General features: G+C 34.9%; 3 protein-coding genes and 1 pseudogene across 6 annotated transcripts; 3 read left to right on the forward strand and 1 right to left on the reverse strand.

The window, feature by feature from the left end:
* The first annotated feature begins 1,950 nt into the window (after positions 1-1,950).
* Positions 1,951-5,885, forward strand: LOC148196606 (uncharacterized). Its single transcript, XM_088093468.1, has 4 exons — positions 1,951-2,440; positions 2,801-2,943; positions 3,287-3,387; positions 5,432-5,885. Exons 1-4 carry the CDS (start codon positions 1,951-1,953, stop codon positions 5,883-5,885), a joined length of 1,188 nt encoding a protein of 395 aa, XP_087949594.1.
* Positions 5,886-5,963: 78 nt separating this feature from the next.
* Positions 5,964-6,881, forward strand: LOC148196607 (uncharacterized). Its single transcript, XM_088093469.1, has 3 exons — positions 5,964-6,407; positions 6,481-6,629; positions 6,749-6,881. Exons 1-3 carry the CDS (start codon positions 5,964-5,966, stop codon positions 6,879-6,881), a joined length of 726 nt encoding a protein of 241 aa, XP_087949595.1.
* Positions 6,882-10,617: 3,736 nt separating this feature from the next.
* Positions 10,618-16,516, forward strand: LOC124832883 (large ribosomal subunit protein uL3m-like). 4 transcript variants are annotated; one of them, XM_088093291.1, is made up of 6 exons: positions 10,618-10,778; positions 13,646-13,946; positions 14,587-14,796; positions 15,061-15,165; positions 15,750-15,863; positions 16,159-16,516. In XM_088093291.1, exons 2-6 carry the CDS (start codon positions 13,653-13,655, stop codon positions 16,330-16,332), a joined length of 897 nt encoding a protein of 298 aa, XP_087949417.1. In that variant the 5' UTR covers positions 10,618-10,778; positions 13,646-13,652; the 3' UTR covers positions 16,333-16,516. The 4 variants fall into 4 exon arrangements, with proteins under 4 accessions (XP_087949417.1, XP_047163163.2, XP_087949418.1 ...); XM_047307207.2 differs by having other exon boundaries at positions 10,620-10,778; positions 13,620-13,946; XM_088093292.1 differs by lacking the exon at positions 10,618-10,778 and adding an exon at positions 12,433-12,562.
* On the reverse strand, positions 11,234-12,181 carry LOC124832885 (exocyst complex component EXO84A pseudogene; annotated as a pseudogene).
* Positions 16,517-17,247: the final 731 nt, after the last annotated feature.

The following is a 17,247-nucleotide window of genomic DNA, read 5'->3' on the forward strand; positions in this document are numbered from 1 at the left end:
AATAATAAATCAAAACATTTAAATTAAATTATTAAAATATCTCCAAAATTAATATAAAAGAATAAACTAATAAAACAAAACCTAAAATAAATAAAAATATAAACTTTAAATGGATGTGAACATCCATCCATTTCACCCTAAACGGATCTTGACATCCGCTGAAGGATGCTCACCTCCCTTTAAAGTTTACCTTTTTTTATTTTAGGGTTTATTCGATTACGCACCTGGAGGAAGCACCACTGCACCACTAAGAGACGACACCGCTTGATCAATTCTTTCGACCACCACCAACCTTTGCAACTTCTCACTAAGTATACCACGGAACAAACGTATATTCTCACAACGAAAGAAAGAGAGGGAGAAGTCTAACGTTAAAATGAAAGAAAAGTTTCTTACTGGGACTAGTAATAGGTCATTAGTGGAATGGGTTGGGAGTGTGTAAAAATTCAAAAATAATAACCCTAAAAATAAAATTTTACTAAAGGACAAAAAGGAGAGGTGAATGGAGCAAGGGGTGGTGGTGGAGGGAGCAACACCCAAAACTAAATTTTAAAAAATCTTGTTTATCGGATATCAAAATCCGTTAAAATATGTTAATGGATTTCGAAACAATTTATTTTTAAATTTTGTTTTTTATTTAAAATGTAATAAATATTTTATTTTAATTTAAAATTCTAATATTATTTATAATATTTTTAAACAATTCTTTTTTATTTTTTTTATTGCTATTTTTATTTTAATTATTTTTATTTAATTTTTTTAATATAATTATTATAGTAGTAGAAATTATATTTTAATAATTATTAAAATATAAATGTATATTAAATAAATTAAATAAAAATAAATTGAATTTGATTATTATTAAATTTTAAGTTTAAAAATGAAATTTAAAAAAATTATTAATGGAAATTTAAAATTTGTACATATTTCAAAATCTATTAAAATGTATAGAGTAACTTTAATAAAAAAGAAAAAAATTAAAGAAATATTAATAAAAATTAAAAATAGAATTTTTGAAGGTGTGAGGAGCTCCAAGGTGAAACACCGTTAATTTAGGCGTTCTGGCCCAATGGTAAAAGAAGGTGCAGGATGAAGGGTGTTACTCCCTCCACCACCACAACTTGCTTCCTCCACCACCCCATTCCCCTTTTACCATTTTCTTTATTTTTTATTCCTATTTTACCCTTATTAAAATTTTAGGGTTAATATTATTTAAAATCTCACGTGAACATTCATTCTCTTTATCATTCTTCCCTCTTTCTCTTTATTATTTTTCTCATGTTGTCTCTTACGTTCCACTATCCTTGGGTTGTCTCTCATGTTCCACTTCTTCTTCTCTTTTATAGAATTGTGACGTGAGAGTGTGGTGGACTTTGTGTTTAGTAAGATTGAAAGTGGGGAAAGCAATTCATCTTCAGCCGTGAGTGTGGTGGTGCTTCAAGGGGCTGGTTCAGAGGCGTGAGAAGTTCAGAGGCGTGAAGGTGCGTAATAAAACCCTAAAATATAAACCGTATAATCTTTAAACGGATGTTGACATTCGTCGACGGATGCTCACATCCGTTTAAAGATTACAATTTATATTTTACAGTTTTTTTTATATTGATTTTGAAGATATTTAAATAATATAACTTATATTTTTTGATATATTATTTTTGAATATATGTTGATGTATTTTAATAATGTATTTTTGAGGATCTTTATTCTTATTAGTATATATTTAGATTTTTTTATTTTGCACGTTATATATAGTTAGGGTTTTTGTATAATATATATTTTTATATATGACTTTTTGTATTCTTGAATAATTTTATAATTATATAAAAAGTTATTTATTAGTTTAATTATATGAAATATATAATTTTATTATGTTATTATTTTTATATTTGTTTGATTAATTATTAATTATATTAATAAGATTTATTATAATTTTATAGGTGATTATTGTTTAAAATGGATGAATATATTCATATGGATTCTCAAGTTGGTTCTAGTTTGATATCTGATTTCTCTTCATTCATTGGCAAAGTTGGAGAGGGAGATTTGACAAATAAATTTACCACAAATGAAATATTTCGTTCACGGGAGCACTTAATTGCATGGGTAAGAGAGATCGCTTATGATTTAGGATTTATTGTGGTAATAGTAAGATCTGATATAGCTACTGGTGTACAGGGAAGAAAAACGTTCATTATACTTGGATGTGAAAGAGGAGGAAAATATCGGAAATACAAAGCCCATGCGGTGCCTAGTGTATACGGGACTCGTAAATGTGAGTGTCCGTTTAAATTAAAGGGTAAACCAGGTTTAGACGGTGATGGATGGGTGTTGAAGGTGATGTGTGGACATCACAACCATGATTTGACTGAAACTTTAGTTGGACATCCTTATGCTGACAGGTTAAATATGAGTGAGCAGTCATTACTGGTTGATATGACAAAGAGTAAAGTTACACCTTCAAATATTTTATTAACCCTCAAACAAAATAATGATCGAAATGTCACAACGATTAAACAAATCTACAACGCAAGACAAACATATAAACGATCATTGAGAGGGTCCAGAACTGAACTACAACAACTTATGATGTTGTTGGATCGGGATAAGTACATTCATTGGAGTAGGTGTGCCGACGATTCAAAGGTTGTTACTGACCTGTTTTGGACACATCCTGAAGTGGTGAAATTATTAAACTCATTTAATGTTGTATTTTTTATGGATTCCACATATAAAACAAATAGATATAGATTTCCATTGCATGAGATTGTGGGCATGACGTTTACAAGATTAAACTTCTCTGCAGCATTTGCTTTCTTGTCTACTGAACGACAGAGTAATTTCACATGGGCTTTGGAAAAGCTGAAATGTTTATTTTTAACATCTGAGGGTGGTCCTAAAGTCATTGTCACTGACCGAGACTTGGCTTTGATGAATGCCATTGCAAATGTATTCCCTGAGTCATATAAGATTGATAACACTCTAGATATACATATTTTTCTCTGTTAAAAATCATTTCTTAGATTTCTTTAGTTTTTAATTTCTTAGAATTAGGCTAGTTTTATGTTTTTCTCTTAATTCTTTAGAATTGTAAAATTTTAGTTAAAAATAGGTTTTTAGATGTAATTTTTAATCTTTGTTAATAATTAGGAAATTAGTATTTTTTTGAAATTCTTTTAATAAAAAAATGTTTGGTTTTAATTAGGTTTTAATCTCATAATATTTCTTCTTATTTGCATTCTAATTCTTTTATTCATTTTTTTTAGATTGGATCTGGTTTGGGCTTGAACAGCCAGCAGAAACACTGGGCCCTGATCCCTTTTTGGCCTGTTTTGTGGCTGAATCTATTGGAGAGCAGGGAGCAACAATTGGGCCGCTGAAGATGCTGGATTGGTAATGAAATTGGGCCTATTGGTCTGTTGATTGGAAGTAAATAGTCCAACGCTGGTGCACTGGATTTGGGGCAGCTATGTATGGGTTTCAATTAAATGAAACGCACCGTTTTGGAGGCTAGCAGCTGCAGTTCCTTTGGGGGTCTTCACTCCATCATTTCATTTGGAGGCAGTAGAACACATGAGCCAAGGGAGTAAGACAAAAGCTAAGGCTCCTTGCACGAGAAGAGGAGACCCAAAGCGCGTACGTGACCGGAGCTTGTTCGGCAAAGAAATGAAGAGATGATCGGAGGGTTCTGATCAACCTAGACAAAGAAGGTTGGTCGTGCGATCAGAAGCTCAAAGCGTCACAGCAAGGTTCCCCTCTTCCATTTTCTTTCCCCCTTCCTTTTCTAATTTTCTTTCTTCAACCCTATATAAAGGGGTTTTCAGCCATGTAAATAGAATCTTTTTAGAACTTCTCTACACTTTACTTTCACAAAGCTTTTACAGATTTAGTTTCTGAGTAGAATAGAAAGTAGTTCTAGGTTTATCGCTTTCATAGATTAGGGTTTAAATTTGCTTCTGGATTTCGCCGAGACAATTGCGAGAGTGACAACCGCGCGAATCGTGGTGACTTTCGGTATAGTTGTAATTTTCTTTTCATATTAATAAAGTTCTTTTTCTATTCTCGTTTGTGTTTTGATTGTTCTTCTTCAATGTTTCTGTGTTTTTTGTGTTGTTTCATTGAAAATGAATTGGACTCTGATTCTCTGCAATTTTATGATTTCTTTTGGAATTAAATGTCTCCGTAGTGAACATTCTTCATCGAGATGTCTTCTCGAGACAGAGAAAAGTCCAATGTATAAAGATTCATCTGAATTTGTGTTTCTATTCTGTTTCTTTCTGTTAATTCTGGTATGTGTGATTGCAATTCTGTAATTGAACCGTGTTTGAGAATTGTGAAGGAAAACATCCACATTTCTACATCTGTTCTGGATGTAATAGGACCCGGAGATGGGCCTAGCTTTTCAAGATGTCTTCTTGAGAGATGTTAAGCTTCATAGTTAACAAACTAAGTCCAATCTTAGTGTTGTAATCCTGTTCTTGTGAAAGTGTGCATTGATTGAATAATTGAGTGAGAATTTCCATTTTAAGTTCTGAAATATGAACTCAAAAGACCCCAAGGAGGGCTTACATTTCTCGGAATGTCTTTCTGAAGAGGAATTGAGACTCTTTCATTCAATTTAATGTCCACTCTTTTGGTTTTGATACATGTATATACCACTTCTTTTATGCATCTTTAGTTTTATTATTCAGTTTTACTTTTAGTTTCTTGCTTCATTAAATCATAGCATGTATAAATTAGTTTTAGTTACTGTATGCTTAGTTAGATTTTATCTTTTCCATACCTTAGGTTCTATTTTTTTATTTCTTCCTTGCATTTTATTTTTTTTTCTTTTATACAGATTTGATTGCTTTATTCTTTTCTTTTTAAATTTCATTGTTTCAATTTAATTTCTTTCCCCCGCCTTGCATTAGTAGTTAATAATTAGGTAGTAAATATACAAGACTAAACTCTACATTATGAAACTTAATCAAAGTTGAGTCCTTGGATTGATCCTTGGTTATCCCTCTACTACATTAGTGGGGAACTGAGTTTGTTGACTTTGATGCGACTAAAAGCGAGTTTAACAAAGATGTTATGTGAGTTCCACATCCTTAAAAATGTTAAAGCTAAATGCAAAATGTTAGTTCATTCTACTGAGGTTTGGGGTGTGTTGATGGATGCATGGCAAAATGTGATGGATTGTAATGATGAGAGCTTGTTTGCTGAGTATGTGAATGGTTTTCAATACGCGAGCAGATCATGGCCTTTGTTCTTTGAATATGTGAATCAAACTTGGATTATTCCGTACAGTACATACTTTGTAAAGTTTTGGACGAACAAAGTAATGCATTTAGGGAACACAACCATAAATAGGTATGTTGTAATGTTATTTTATTTATTTGTTTTGTAGATAAATATTTATTTGCACTTGTTGATGTTTTTTTTTTTATTTCAGGATTGAGTCTGCTCATTGGAGTCTGAAGAAAGTTTTGGGCAATAGTATGGGTGATTTGTGTTCTTGTTGGGATAGTATTCATAACGTTGTTATCCTACAACACAACAAGATTAAGGCGTCATTTGAAAGAAGTATGTTGCTCAAGAGTGACCCTTTTAAAGGATACAAATATAAAAAACTTATTGGGCATGTCTCTCAATATGCATTAGATCTTATTGCTAAGGAATTGGAAAGAGTGCAGCAAATAGGATTGGACTCATCAAAGTGTGGATGTGTATTGAGACGTACATTTGGTGTCCCATGTGCATGTGAATTAGCACGGTATGATGTTGGATTGATCCCTCTGGGTGAATTTCATATCATGTGGCGACGATTGCATTTCTCAAATGTTGAATTAAATGAAACTGAGCCCGAGTTATCCATTAAAGATGAGTTGAAACAAGTACAAGAATGATTCAATGAGGTTGACATTGGAGGTAAAATCACCATCAAGCAAAAGTTACTTGAAATTACTTGTCCTACATTGACATCAATGGTCCCTCCATTACATAAAGTCAAGACAAAGGGTGCTAAAAAAAGTAAAGTTCAACGAAGAGAAAGGTTTACTACGAGGGATCCATCATATTTTAAGTATGTCGATGCCTTTCATTCAACCATAGAATCTTCAACTGTGAAAAGTAAATTACAATCAAAGCCAAATGTAGTGAAGAAAAAGAAAGTTCCAATGATAGACCAGTTTCATTCTATTACTCACCCATTCATTGTGGACGTTGTTGATGTTGTGGCTGATGGTCACTATGGATATAGATGCATTGCTGTCTCGTTGGGACTCGGAGAAGATTCATGGCCCGTTATCAGAAATGATTTGTACAAAGAAATCAGTCAATGGCGTGATGAATACGCAAGCCTAGTAGGAGGGTATGATAGACTAGAAGAACTGAGGAACTCTTTGTTGATTATGAAGTCACAGTCGACGGTAAGTGTTTCCTGTTTTATGTATTTTATTTATTATAATTATTTTATCTAACAACTTGTTTTATTCATAACAGGTTAACATGAATAAGTGGATGACATTACCAGACATTGGTTATGCAATTGCTAATCGATATAATGTCATATTAGTGTGTATGTCATCATCTCAAAATTATAGTATCTTCCCACTACGTTCCACACCACCTTCTGATATAAATCAACATCGGTTAATTTGTATAGGACATGTTCATGGATGTCATTTCGTGCAGGTAATTGTATTATTTTGTGATTTCATTTTAAAATTACTTATAACTCAATTAACTATTGTAATTTGTATTGTGGCAGGTTAAGTTACAAGAAGATTGTCCTTTGCCCATGGTCAATATCATCTCCTCAACCCACTGTTATCCTGAGGCACGAGCGTGGTCATCTATGTATACTAGTAACGACATCTTATGTTGACTTGAGTGATTCATGATATTTATAAAGATATGTAAAAATACTCTATTACTTTTTTATAGGTGTATTTTAAGCTTTTTGATGGACCCACACAATTCATTCAACTAAAATACTAAACATTTACTTTTTGTTAAAGTGTTTCCTAGATGTATATCTCTCCCTTCTTTTCCTTTACGTAACTCCTAATAAAATATTATATATATATATATATATATATATATATATATAACACCTAATATAATATATTATATATTTATATATACATATATTTATCTTGAAATAAGTACTACATGCAAGGATTCCATATAAAGTATTATTAATGGTGTATATTTAGATTAATACAAAATAAAAACGAATAATATAATCTTTGTAGAAAATTCTAGTACTGTACCACATTCATTTAACAATGTAAGTTTTATAAAAATTAAATTACAACTCTAAGTCATTAGTTGAAATAAACCTGTACACCATATTTATTAAACGAAAATCATATTAAATGAAAATAGGGTCAATGACATAATATACTTCAGGCCAAAATTTGGAAAATAAAATTATTTAACGAACATTTAAGGTAAACATTAGCGTATCCAAAATAACACAATCTCGTGAGTCATAGTTTGTTAAAAAAATGAAATACAAAACCCTATCAGTTAGACGTCGACCGTCTACTACGCACATGCCTCTGCCCTCTCCTAGTTGGAGAATATTCGTCGATGCCCTCATTAGCAATCTGAAACAGGTCCACCGACACCTGATGTGCAACAGTACCCTCGGTCGCATGACGACACGATATCAACGATTGTAACATTCTCGCCATTCGCCTAAATCTAGCCTGCATTATAATTATATCCAACAAATAAATAAACATGGTTAAGAAAATTTAATAACATAAGCAATGAAAAATAGCATACCACGACGCCAGATGGTGAAGGTGGAGAGGATCTACGATGGGGCCGTGCCTCCTGTGGAACATTGGGACACTGTGTAGGCGCAAGAGTCGGTCTCGCATCAGGTGGAGCAAGAATAATATAGGGATGTGAAACCCTCCTAAACCACTGTATGTATCCATCGACAAATTCATAAGGGTATGATGCTTGTCTCACATTCATAATAACGTGATACATGAACTGCAAACACGCATAATCAACAGCGACTACATCTGCATCTGCAACAGCAGTGGGTGGTCGTGGAATCTCCTGGTATAACCCAAAACGCCTCATCACACGCTCAGGCAAATGACGGGAAAGGGTGTCACCAATCCAAATCCATCTAGAATACATACAAATGCCAAAGAATGGATGAATGCTCCGATGTCCCTCATATGGATTCCATACAACTCCACTGTATGTCAGGCCATCCAACTGCGACCGAATCTCTGCAAGAGTCGAACTCTGCCGAGGGCTCTGCCACCTAGCCGCACATGGTGTGGTCTCATCATAAGAAGACACCAACCGCCTCCTTCCCATCGTAGGGAAATGCTCGTATATCCAACTCTAAAAATGCAATTATTCAATTAAATATCTTTCTTCTTTGAACATCGAAATAAGTACATCAAATAAATGTGAAGAGTATATGTCTGTACCTGACACAAAGTCAGAAATCCAGCCGTCTGCTTCGTGGAAGCCAAACTCGCATCCCTGAGCTGGTCGTACAAATGGGCGAGTGCAGCAACACCCCAAGCATATCTACCACACGCGTGTACATCTCTAAATAATAGAAGGTAAGAAACACGTATAGAAGTGGCACTTTTATTTGCGAAAATCGTGCATCCTACTAGATGCAACAAATATGCTCTGGCAGCATAGTCCCACTGCTGCGACTAACACCTCTGAACATATATCTCTCTTAGCCAGCTGAGTCTGACTTTCGGACCACGTGCATCCTCCATCTCAGCACCAGCTGCGCCACCATCAACGCCGAGCAGTTCTACAAGGGTTGTACGAGCCTCCTCAAACTCCAACTCCTCCAAATCACATAATTGTTCCAGTACCGGAAGGTGAAGTAAACTAGAGACATCGTCAAGAGTGATCGACATCTCCCCTATAGGGAGATGGAAACTACTCGTCTCAAAGTGTCATCTCTCTATGAAACCGAGCAACAAGCCCTTATCAACGTAATCATAGCAAATATCTGTGAGAGGCATCAAAGCGGAATTCAACACAATGTGTTGAATTCCTTCGGCGCACAGTCCTAACTTATTAATTTTTTTACCATGGGAGATCAACTTCAGTATCTCCCCTCGATCCTACACAACAATATGTAATATCAATTGTATTCGAAAAAAACTTAATAATTAAAATTTAAGTTATGCACTCACCCGGCCCTGCGAAATGCCGTATGCAACATGCTGAACATAGTGTGTCAGCAATGAAGCATCACGTGGACTTCCAGGAAATCCACCGACATCCTCCTCCTGTATGTCAGGAACATCGACATGTTCCTCCTCCTCATTATCGTCATGAGGAGCCTCAAATGCCTCCTCGTGAACAGGACCCTCATAGGCCTGATATGCCTCCTCCTCAAACGTTCGGTCCTCGACTATAGGTCATCCTGAATTGTAGCTGCAAGTCTTCTCCGAGCTGAAGCTGTAGGTCGTCTCCTACCTTCACCCTGTGCAAAACTCTCTCCTCGAGAACTTTCTCCTCTAGAACTCTCTCCACGAGAACTAAAAGATGAACCTCGTGTTCTTACCATTTCTGACAAAAATATTTTTAATTAAATTAATAATTATTTCATTAATTAATACTATTTTTTTATTAATTTAATAATAATTATTTCATTAAATAAAATAATTTAAATTTAGATATAAATAAATAAAAAATTAGAAAAAAACACTAAATTTAAATATTCTATAAATTAATTTAAAATATAATAAATTAATAAAGTAAAAAAGATAAAAATATAATAATTACGTAACAAATTAATTGAAAATAAAAAATTAAAATAAAAACTAATAATAAACTTTAAAAGTTTAAAAAACTACAGGCAAAAAACGGATGTCGGGTATCCGTTTGGATCTGAAACGGATGTCGACATCCGTCGACGGATCTCGACATCCGTTTCAGATCAAAACGGATACCCGACCTCCGTTTTTTCTGGTTATCTTCTTCCTTTCTCCCAACACACGCACACACAGCAAAAAAACGCAGAGCAGCCCAGCACACAACAAAGATATATGCATTGCATTTAAAAATATCATCACTAACCTTGTGGGAGAACGCACCGCCACACTTCACTGTCGCACCACCGTCGCACCGCCGCGCTACACCGCCGCACCGTTGCACTGTCGCGCCGCACACCGCCCACCACTGAAGGAGGAAGAAAACTGATATGGAGGAAAAATGGAAGATGAGAATGATGGAGTTTGGGTGAGAATATGAGAAGGTTGGGAGGTGGGTGAGAAGGGATAAAAAGATAGATTTTAGGGTTAAAGTAAATAATTAGGATTAAAAAGTATAAAGGTTATTTTTGTAATTATAAAAGATTAATTTTATAATTCAAAAAATATGTAATAGAATTGGGGAGGTGGAGGAAGAAAATGTGGTGGTGAAGGAGTAACACCCAGGATGAAACACCCTTAATTAACGTTATTGGGCCTTATGTTGTTCGTCACTTGGGATGGGCTAGTTGTGACCCAGTTTGGGTAGTCTGGTGAGGCAGTGGTCCAAAACCATAAAAAATAAGTTTTTTTCTTTCTTTCTTTCTCTTTTCTCTAATTTTATTAAAAGCCCAAAATGGTGAGTGAATGTAATTTTTATTTTCGTGATGCAGAGGGGTTTAAGCCTCTTCTAAGGGTATAAACAATAGGTTCGCTGCTGTGAAGAGTGGTTTGAGAGGAAGAGATTCAAGGTTTGCCAAAGCTAAGGTTTGTGGGTGAAGGTAGAGTAAAACAAGGATTCTTTCGCTTGGTTGTAAGGTAAGAGGAGTTAACTTTTGTATGAATTGTTGTTATGGTTGTATGAAATCACTTGTTTTCTTTCTCTTTTTGGTAGGTGTCGTGAGGTTTGTTCGTATTTTCTAAGGTGTTGTGTTGTTTGTTTTAAGCCAATATTATTGTGTTGAATGTGTTTTATTAGGAGAATTAGGAGGACTGTTCTTAAAGGCCCTCCTATTTCGCCAAGTAACTGTTCGACGAAATGCCCCAACCATGCACTTCCTCACTGCACCGTCACCTTCGCTGCTCTCTCTCTTTTTAACCCCTTCCCTCCCCAACCTAATTCTACTTCTCCCGCTTTGACCGGTTGGGTGCTCCATTACTCTTTCATGTTCAATGAAACGTCATTGGACTCGATGGTTACTTTTAAAAGCTATTTTATTTATAAAAGAACAGAGAACCCTTTCAAAATGTTCAGGATTTCTTAGCACTCCTTCTCAGTAGAAGATACGTGCTTGATGGAATACTGTCCGAGCAGAGCCAAGTTCTTCAGAAAACACTGACAGAGAATCTGATGCTACTTGTGAAATGGTGGAACAAACAAGCTGTGAAAGGGAAGCAGTAAATGACCCAACCCCACCATAATTGCTGGATTGAAGGATTTTCATGGAACGTTGTAATGTTCCTTGGCGAGAACTTAGTAGTAATGTGTGAGCACGAGAACCATCCCCAAGTTTTTTCAATGACAACGCTGTTGATCGAGTCTCTGCACTGCTAGTTGATGGCTGGCAGATAGTCTCTGCTAGTTGATCTGCTAGTTTTTTTCTGTGTTCAGCAATAGCATCTTGCAATGCCTCAAATAAATTTGGACTTAAAGTTCCCACTTCAGTAATTTCTTGTACCATTTTTTCTCCTTCTTCCAAAGCAGTCATTGCTTCATCCACCCTTTTCTCCGCTAATAGAACCTCAAGGGTTTCTAAATATCCTATTAGCCATTTTTCTGTGTTGGATAGTTCGGTTTTTTCATCTAGTATATCATCCATGTCTAAATCTTCATTTCCACTAATCATGGGACTAAGTTCGCACCCATCTGCTAAACCATGAACCAAAGCAGCCTGGGTGGATAGAAGATTTCTCATGGAAACCAACTCTCCCTCAAGATCAGATATCCCTTTGGACGTACGTATGAAGGCTAAGTAGTTAGCAAGAACACTTTTACGCATTTCTTCTGCTGAAGCCTTCTTCAGGTCAATAAGATAAGAGCACAAGTGTCTTTTCTCCTTTTCGTTCATGGTGTGGGATTTGGAGGCGACATGGCTATTGGGATCAAAGGAGGAGCTTTTGAAAACCTTGATCCTATCACTGAGTGTGAGATTGGCCTCAAGCTCTGAAGCGTCCCCAATGCTAGATGACAAAGATCCTCTCGTGCATGGTGATTGATCCATTGTAAGTTGTTGTTGTGTTTATCTATGTTGCATGCATGCAATTCCGGAGCAGAAGGTTGAATCGAAATGGCAATGGAGGATTAAGAAATGAAAGTGCAGAAAATGTAATCAGATTGATACATGTAATGCAACTTACGAAGATGCATGCTCAATGTCCTCTAGTTGTATTTTTATGCTTTATTGTGTACGTTTATTTTAGCTTGGATGAAGTAGGGGTCACTATAAATACCCATCTTCAATGCAAGCCACATATCTCATTTCCTCTGCTTCACGAGTCATCCACATCTCCAAACCCTAGCATCTCTGCAAACTGCACCTCATTCCTCTTCATTCAAGATTTTCCACCGAACATCTTCATTCTAGGGTTCCTTCATCCTTTAGGTATTTTCTTCCACCATTTACATTGTTCAATCTTCGATTTCTTCTGTTTAAACACCTTTCCATCCTTTGTTCTTCAAATATGACTGATGAAAGCCTCATTTGCACCGATTAAACCTTCCATCGTTTAATCTTGCGTTTGAACTGATTAATCAGTTCATTTTGAGTTTCTCCCCTTTCCTAGGGTTTCTGAGAGTCCGGTCTCTGTTTTGGTGCTTTCATTCTCGATTCCGCGCTTCCTTTGAACTTAGGGATTCTCATAAGGTCCGCGGTCTGTTTCTTCTTCGTCTTCGATTTCTCTCTCAATTTCAAGTTTTAGTTCTTTCCGCTGCGCTCTTACTCGTCGAGGAAGCTTCAAGGAGCCTTATTCGCGTTTGCACTATTTCGTTCGGTCCTCTTCTGGGAGCTTCGTCCATCAGTGCGGGCTATATACGATGGCTTGAGATATTATAATTTTGATCAGAATGGGTTAAAAATCAGAAATTGAATTCAAACGAGAATTTAAATAGGGTCGGGCTATTCTAGGACTTGGACAATAAACCACCCAATACAGTCCCACGTTATGAAGTTTCCATTAAGCTGAGAATTAATGCATCTTGCTTTGGGGTTTATATGTGCATAAGTGAACACCTGACCTTCTACTTGACAAAGTTTGTTCATCGAATATGTAAGATAACACTATGTTGTAAGTTGGGAGTGGTTTGGTAACTTTGAAAGGGAAGTAGTGTCCTGTTTAGACTTCAGTTTTTGGTGTATCTGATCAGAGTCATTTCCTACACCCCCTGGATACATTTTGAGTTGTATAATGTCATATACAGTTTCCTTGACCAAATATTTTCTTTACTACACGCAGAAGGGATACAGTTATGTTAAACAGTGCAGGGGTAAAGAGAGTAAATTATCTCCTTTTACTTCTGTTTTCCTCAGTGTAATTTCTATCCATGGATATGTTTGCGATGATTGAATGTACTTCACATGTAATTTCTATACATCAACAAGTGGTGGTGACAAGATTAATAACATGTGTTCTTAGCATGTTGATTCACTTTGTTTTACGCAGATCTGTTTCTCTTTCTGTTTCTGTAGCTCTGCCATGCTTGCATTTTCGAGAGGCTTTGTTTCCCGTTTGCAGCGCTTTGCCGTCAATTCACCCTCACCGCTCCGATTTCTTAGTTCTGATGCAGAGATTCAGACTCGGATTATTGATCCAAAACCTGGTTTGATGACCCCTGATTCCAAGCGAACTGGGCTTATAGCGGTGAAATGTGGAATGAGTGCGCTTTGGGATAAATGGGGTGCTAGAATCCCAATCACTGTGCTTTGGGTGGATGATAACATTGTGTCTCAGGTTAAGACCCCAGAGAAAGAAGGTTTTTGTTCTCTCCAGGTACACCTCTCTTCCCTTCTAGTTATTCATTCTAAAACCTGTTTTTTTCTTCTAGTGTATTTGTTGTCTGTACTTGGAATTTAAGGTTCACCTGCGTAACATTAAGTTTGTACAGAATGGTAACAACCATATGTCTGTGGTTCACTTTTCCCCGGATTTACATAAGCAACAACTTTATGGACTTGTGGTGCCTTATAATCTCAAAGAAATGATAGGAAAATTAATAGCCAGTCTAAGTCTCAATTTTTTAGATAGTGTACATTCTTGGTGGAGTTCTATGAATAGATGTACATGAACAACTGCAGTTTAATGCACTAGGAAGGACAGAAATGATAATTAAAATAAGCCAATATTCAAGTTGGTGCAGTCATTACTGACAGTTGTGCTACTGTTCATTAAAGATCGTTAGATTGTTTTGGGTCTGTTTGCAGCTTAGAACCAAATAAACAAATTGGATTGAAAGCTGGGTCAATATAATGAACTGGTTTAAGAAAACGGGTTTGGGTTATTAAACTGTTTAAACAGTTTGAATATTTTGTGGTGTGGTCCATTTAGCTATGCCATGGTTTTTACAGTGATGTTTTTAAGCGTTTGAATGTATCTAATTATAGACTTTTTTTGCTGTTTTGTTTCTAGTTAGATTGGTTGTGGACATAAGAAGGAAAAACATTTGACTAAGCCTGAAGTTGGTCATTTTAGGGCGCAAGGAGTTCCAATGAAGAGAAAGCTTAAGGAGTTTCCAGTGACAGAGGATGCACTTCTTCCTGTTGGAACATCACTTAATGTTCGCCATTTTGTTCCCGGCCAGTATGTTGATGTCACCGGAATAACCAAAGGAAAAGGTTTTCAGGTGTTTTTCCCTTTCCTTCATGTTAAATATTGTTTTTATCTTTTTTTCTTTAGAAGTATATTACTTTGTGCATGTATGGATGTTTATAGATGTATCTGCGCTGTGTTTCTGTATATTATCATGCTGTTTTCCTTTTATTTATATTTTCTGTGTACTTGCGGAGAATCCTTCAATGTGAGTAAAAAAGGCACTAAAATGGTCCTCCAGTTTTGTGGATCTCTTCAAATCGTAAGTGTCAATTTTAAATATCATTTTTGTTTCCAGGGTGTGATGAAGCGGCATGGATTTAAGGGAGGTCCAGCATCCCATGGTGCTTCATTGTCCCATCGAAGCGCTGGTTCTGTTGGTCATATAACTGGTCCGGGAAGGGTAAGTTGTGCTCTTTTAGATCAATATGTTTGTTTAGTTCCTTGAATAAATTTGTTAGAATAATTATCATCATTAAGCCTAAGTAGGGTGTAGTGTGTTAGACAATCTATTAATTTTACTTATAGCCGTACCTAATTCTGCACTTGAGTGTCTAGTACAGTCCCTTAATCTTCTATGTACTATTGATCAGTTTTTCATTATAAATAGAAGATTATGAGAGGAATCTCTTAAAGCCCTTGAAAATATATTTCTCTGTTTTTAATCTTGAGTTAGTAATTCGGTTACAATAATTTTTGCTCGAAGATTGATTTAAACATGCTTTATATTACCCTTCAGGTTTTTAAACCTAGTTTTTAATTGTACTTATAATAGCCGTACCTAGTTCTGTACCTAAGTGTCTAATACAGTCCCTTAATCTTTCATGTACTATTGAATCAGTTTTTGATTATAAATAGAAGATTATGAGAGGAGTCTCTTAAAGCCCTTGAAAATATATTTCTTTGTTTTTAATCTTAAGTTAGTAATTCGGTTACAATAATTTTTGCTCGATGATTGATTTAAACACGCTTTATATTACCCTTCAGGTTTTTAAAGGTAAAAAGATGGCTGGGCGAATGGGTGGAGAACAAAGAACTGTTAAAAGTGTATGGGTCTATAAAGTTGATCCAGCAAGGAATTTGATGTGGGTGAAAGGCCAGGTAAATTCTTTTTTCTATATTTATGACATTCATATTAGAGCCTAAGGGTAAAAAATATCTGAACATCAGACATGGCGTTGATGCTATAAATGTTTTCCTGAAAATTCAAATAGAATCAATTCACATAGCAATACTGATACAGAAATTTTAATTTGATGTTTATCCATATTACTTGCGCAAATTTTGTGGTGATTTGCAGCTTTATGGTTCACAGTTGTCTATTAAGTCACTAAAAAAATTGGATTTTGGCTTCATTAGCGATGACTTATTTCTCTTTGTATGATGTGCACAACAGGTCCCAGGAGCTACAGGGAACTTTGTTTTTATAAAAGATGCTGTATACAAAAAACCTGACATATCTCTGCTTCCTTTCCCAACTTACTTTGGCCCAGAAGACGAAGATACTGATAATTTGAAACCATTGGTTGCGGAGCTAGGGGATGTGGATCCATTTATCGTTACTGATTAAAAAGAGCTGGTTTTCATGTTTTCTGAGTATAGATGGTAAAATGAGATTTTTGAGGAACCTTTTTACCTCTCTTTTACGGCAATGCTACAAATAAGTGTGGAGTTTTGGAATTAATGTATCATACCATTTATTCTAATTGAATCGTTTCCTTTTTTAGGTAATATAATTGAATCGTTTCCTTTTCCGTTTTTCTAGATTTAAATGTAGTCTACTTGATGGTAAATTCCCTACTCATTTTCTCCTAGCTCCATGATCAATACATTTGATGAAAAGATTGAATGTACCTAAGAGCCCAGAGTTTATAGGTGATTGATTATGCACTTTGTACAATCTATTGTATACAATTTATATCATGGGCCTAGTTAGAATTTGGAGAATTATGAAATTATCTCACCTTTAAGATTTTCTTGGGTTAAACAGTCTGTTAGTTATAGTTGTTTTGAAAATTTTTAAGTCTTTATATTTTTATTGTCTTAATTGAATTTCTATTTTTGAAAATATGTAATAATTAAGTTTTTCTGCTAGTATTATACTATCAATGGTAAATGTAGGTGCTATTAAATATGGGTTATGTGTCAGTTGTGATTCTTTTATTTTCTTTTTAATTTTTAATTTTTAATCTACTTCTATTTTTTTTTTCACATTTCAAATTAGTATTATAATTATTATTTTGATTCAATTCAATTTCATTTATGGTTTTATGTGAACAATTTTACCTTTAAAAGATCAAATTTAACTTTAGTATAAATATTTTGAAGATATGTTTATTAAATATTTTAAATAAGATTAAGTTTATTTAAATTTATATTTTACATTGAAGTTTATTAAATTTATATTTTAAATATTTGTATAATATTACATATTAATAATTTCTATACAAATGTTATAAATAGTTTAAAAATAATAATTTTATAA

The sequence above is a fragment of the Vigna umbellata genome, chromosome 6 (assembly GCF_029865625.1).
Source record: "Vigna umbellata cultivar VRB3 chromosome 6, Vumbellata_1.0, whole genome shotgun sequence".
Taxonomy (NCBI): domain Eukaryota; kingdom Viridiplantae; phylum Streptophyta; class Magnoliopsida; order Fabales; family Fabaceae; genus Vigna; species Vigna umbellata.

Coding starts and splice junctions, on each gene's coding strand:
- LOC148196606 (XM_088093468.1), top strand. CDS start 1,951: ATGGATGAATATATTCATATGGATTCTCAAGTTGGTTCTAGTTTGATA. Junction 2,441..2,800: donor ACTGGTTGATATGACAAAGA/GTAAAGTTACAC, acceptor ACTTCTCTGCAG/CATTTGCTTTCTTGTCTACT. Junction 3,388..5,431: donor CCGCTGAAGATGCTGGATTG/GTAATGAAATTG, acceptor TTTTTATTTCAG/GATTGAGTCTGCTCATTGGA.
- LOC148196607 (XM_088093469.1), top strand. CDS start 5,964: ATGGTCCCTCCATTACATAAAGTCAAGACAAAGGGTGCTAAAAAAAGT. Junction 6,408..6,480: donor TTATGAAGTCACAGTCGACG/GTAAGTGTTTCC, acceptor TATTCATAACAG/GTTAACATGAATAAGTGGAT. Junction 6,630..6,748: donor TCTGATATAAATCAACATCG/GTTAATTTGTAT, acceptor GTATTGTGGCAG/GTTAAGTTACAAGAAGATTG.
- LOC124832883 (XM_088093291.1), top strand. CDS start 13,653: ATGCTTGCATTTTCGAGAGGCTTTGTTTCCCGTTTGCAGCGCTTTGCC. Junction 15,166..15,749: donor ATATAACTGGTCCGGGAAGG/GTAAGTTGTGCT, acceptor ATTACCCTTCAG/GTTTTTAAAGGTAAAAAGAT. Junction 15,864..16,158: donor TGATGTGGGTGAAAGGCCAG/GTAAATTCTTTT, acceptor TGTGCACAACAG/GTCCCAGGAGCTACAGGGAA.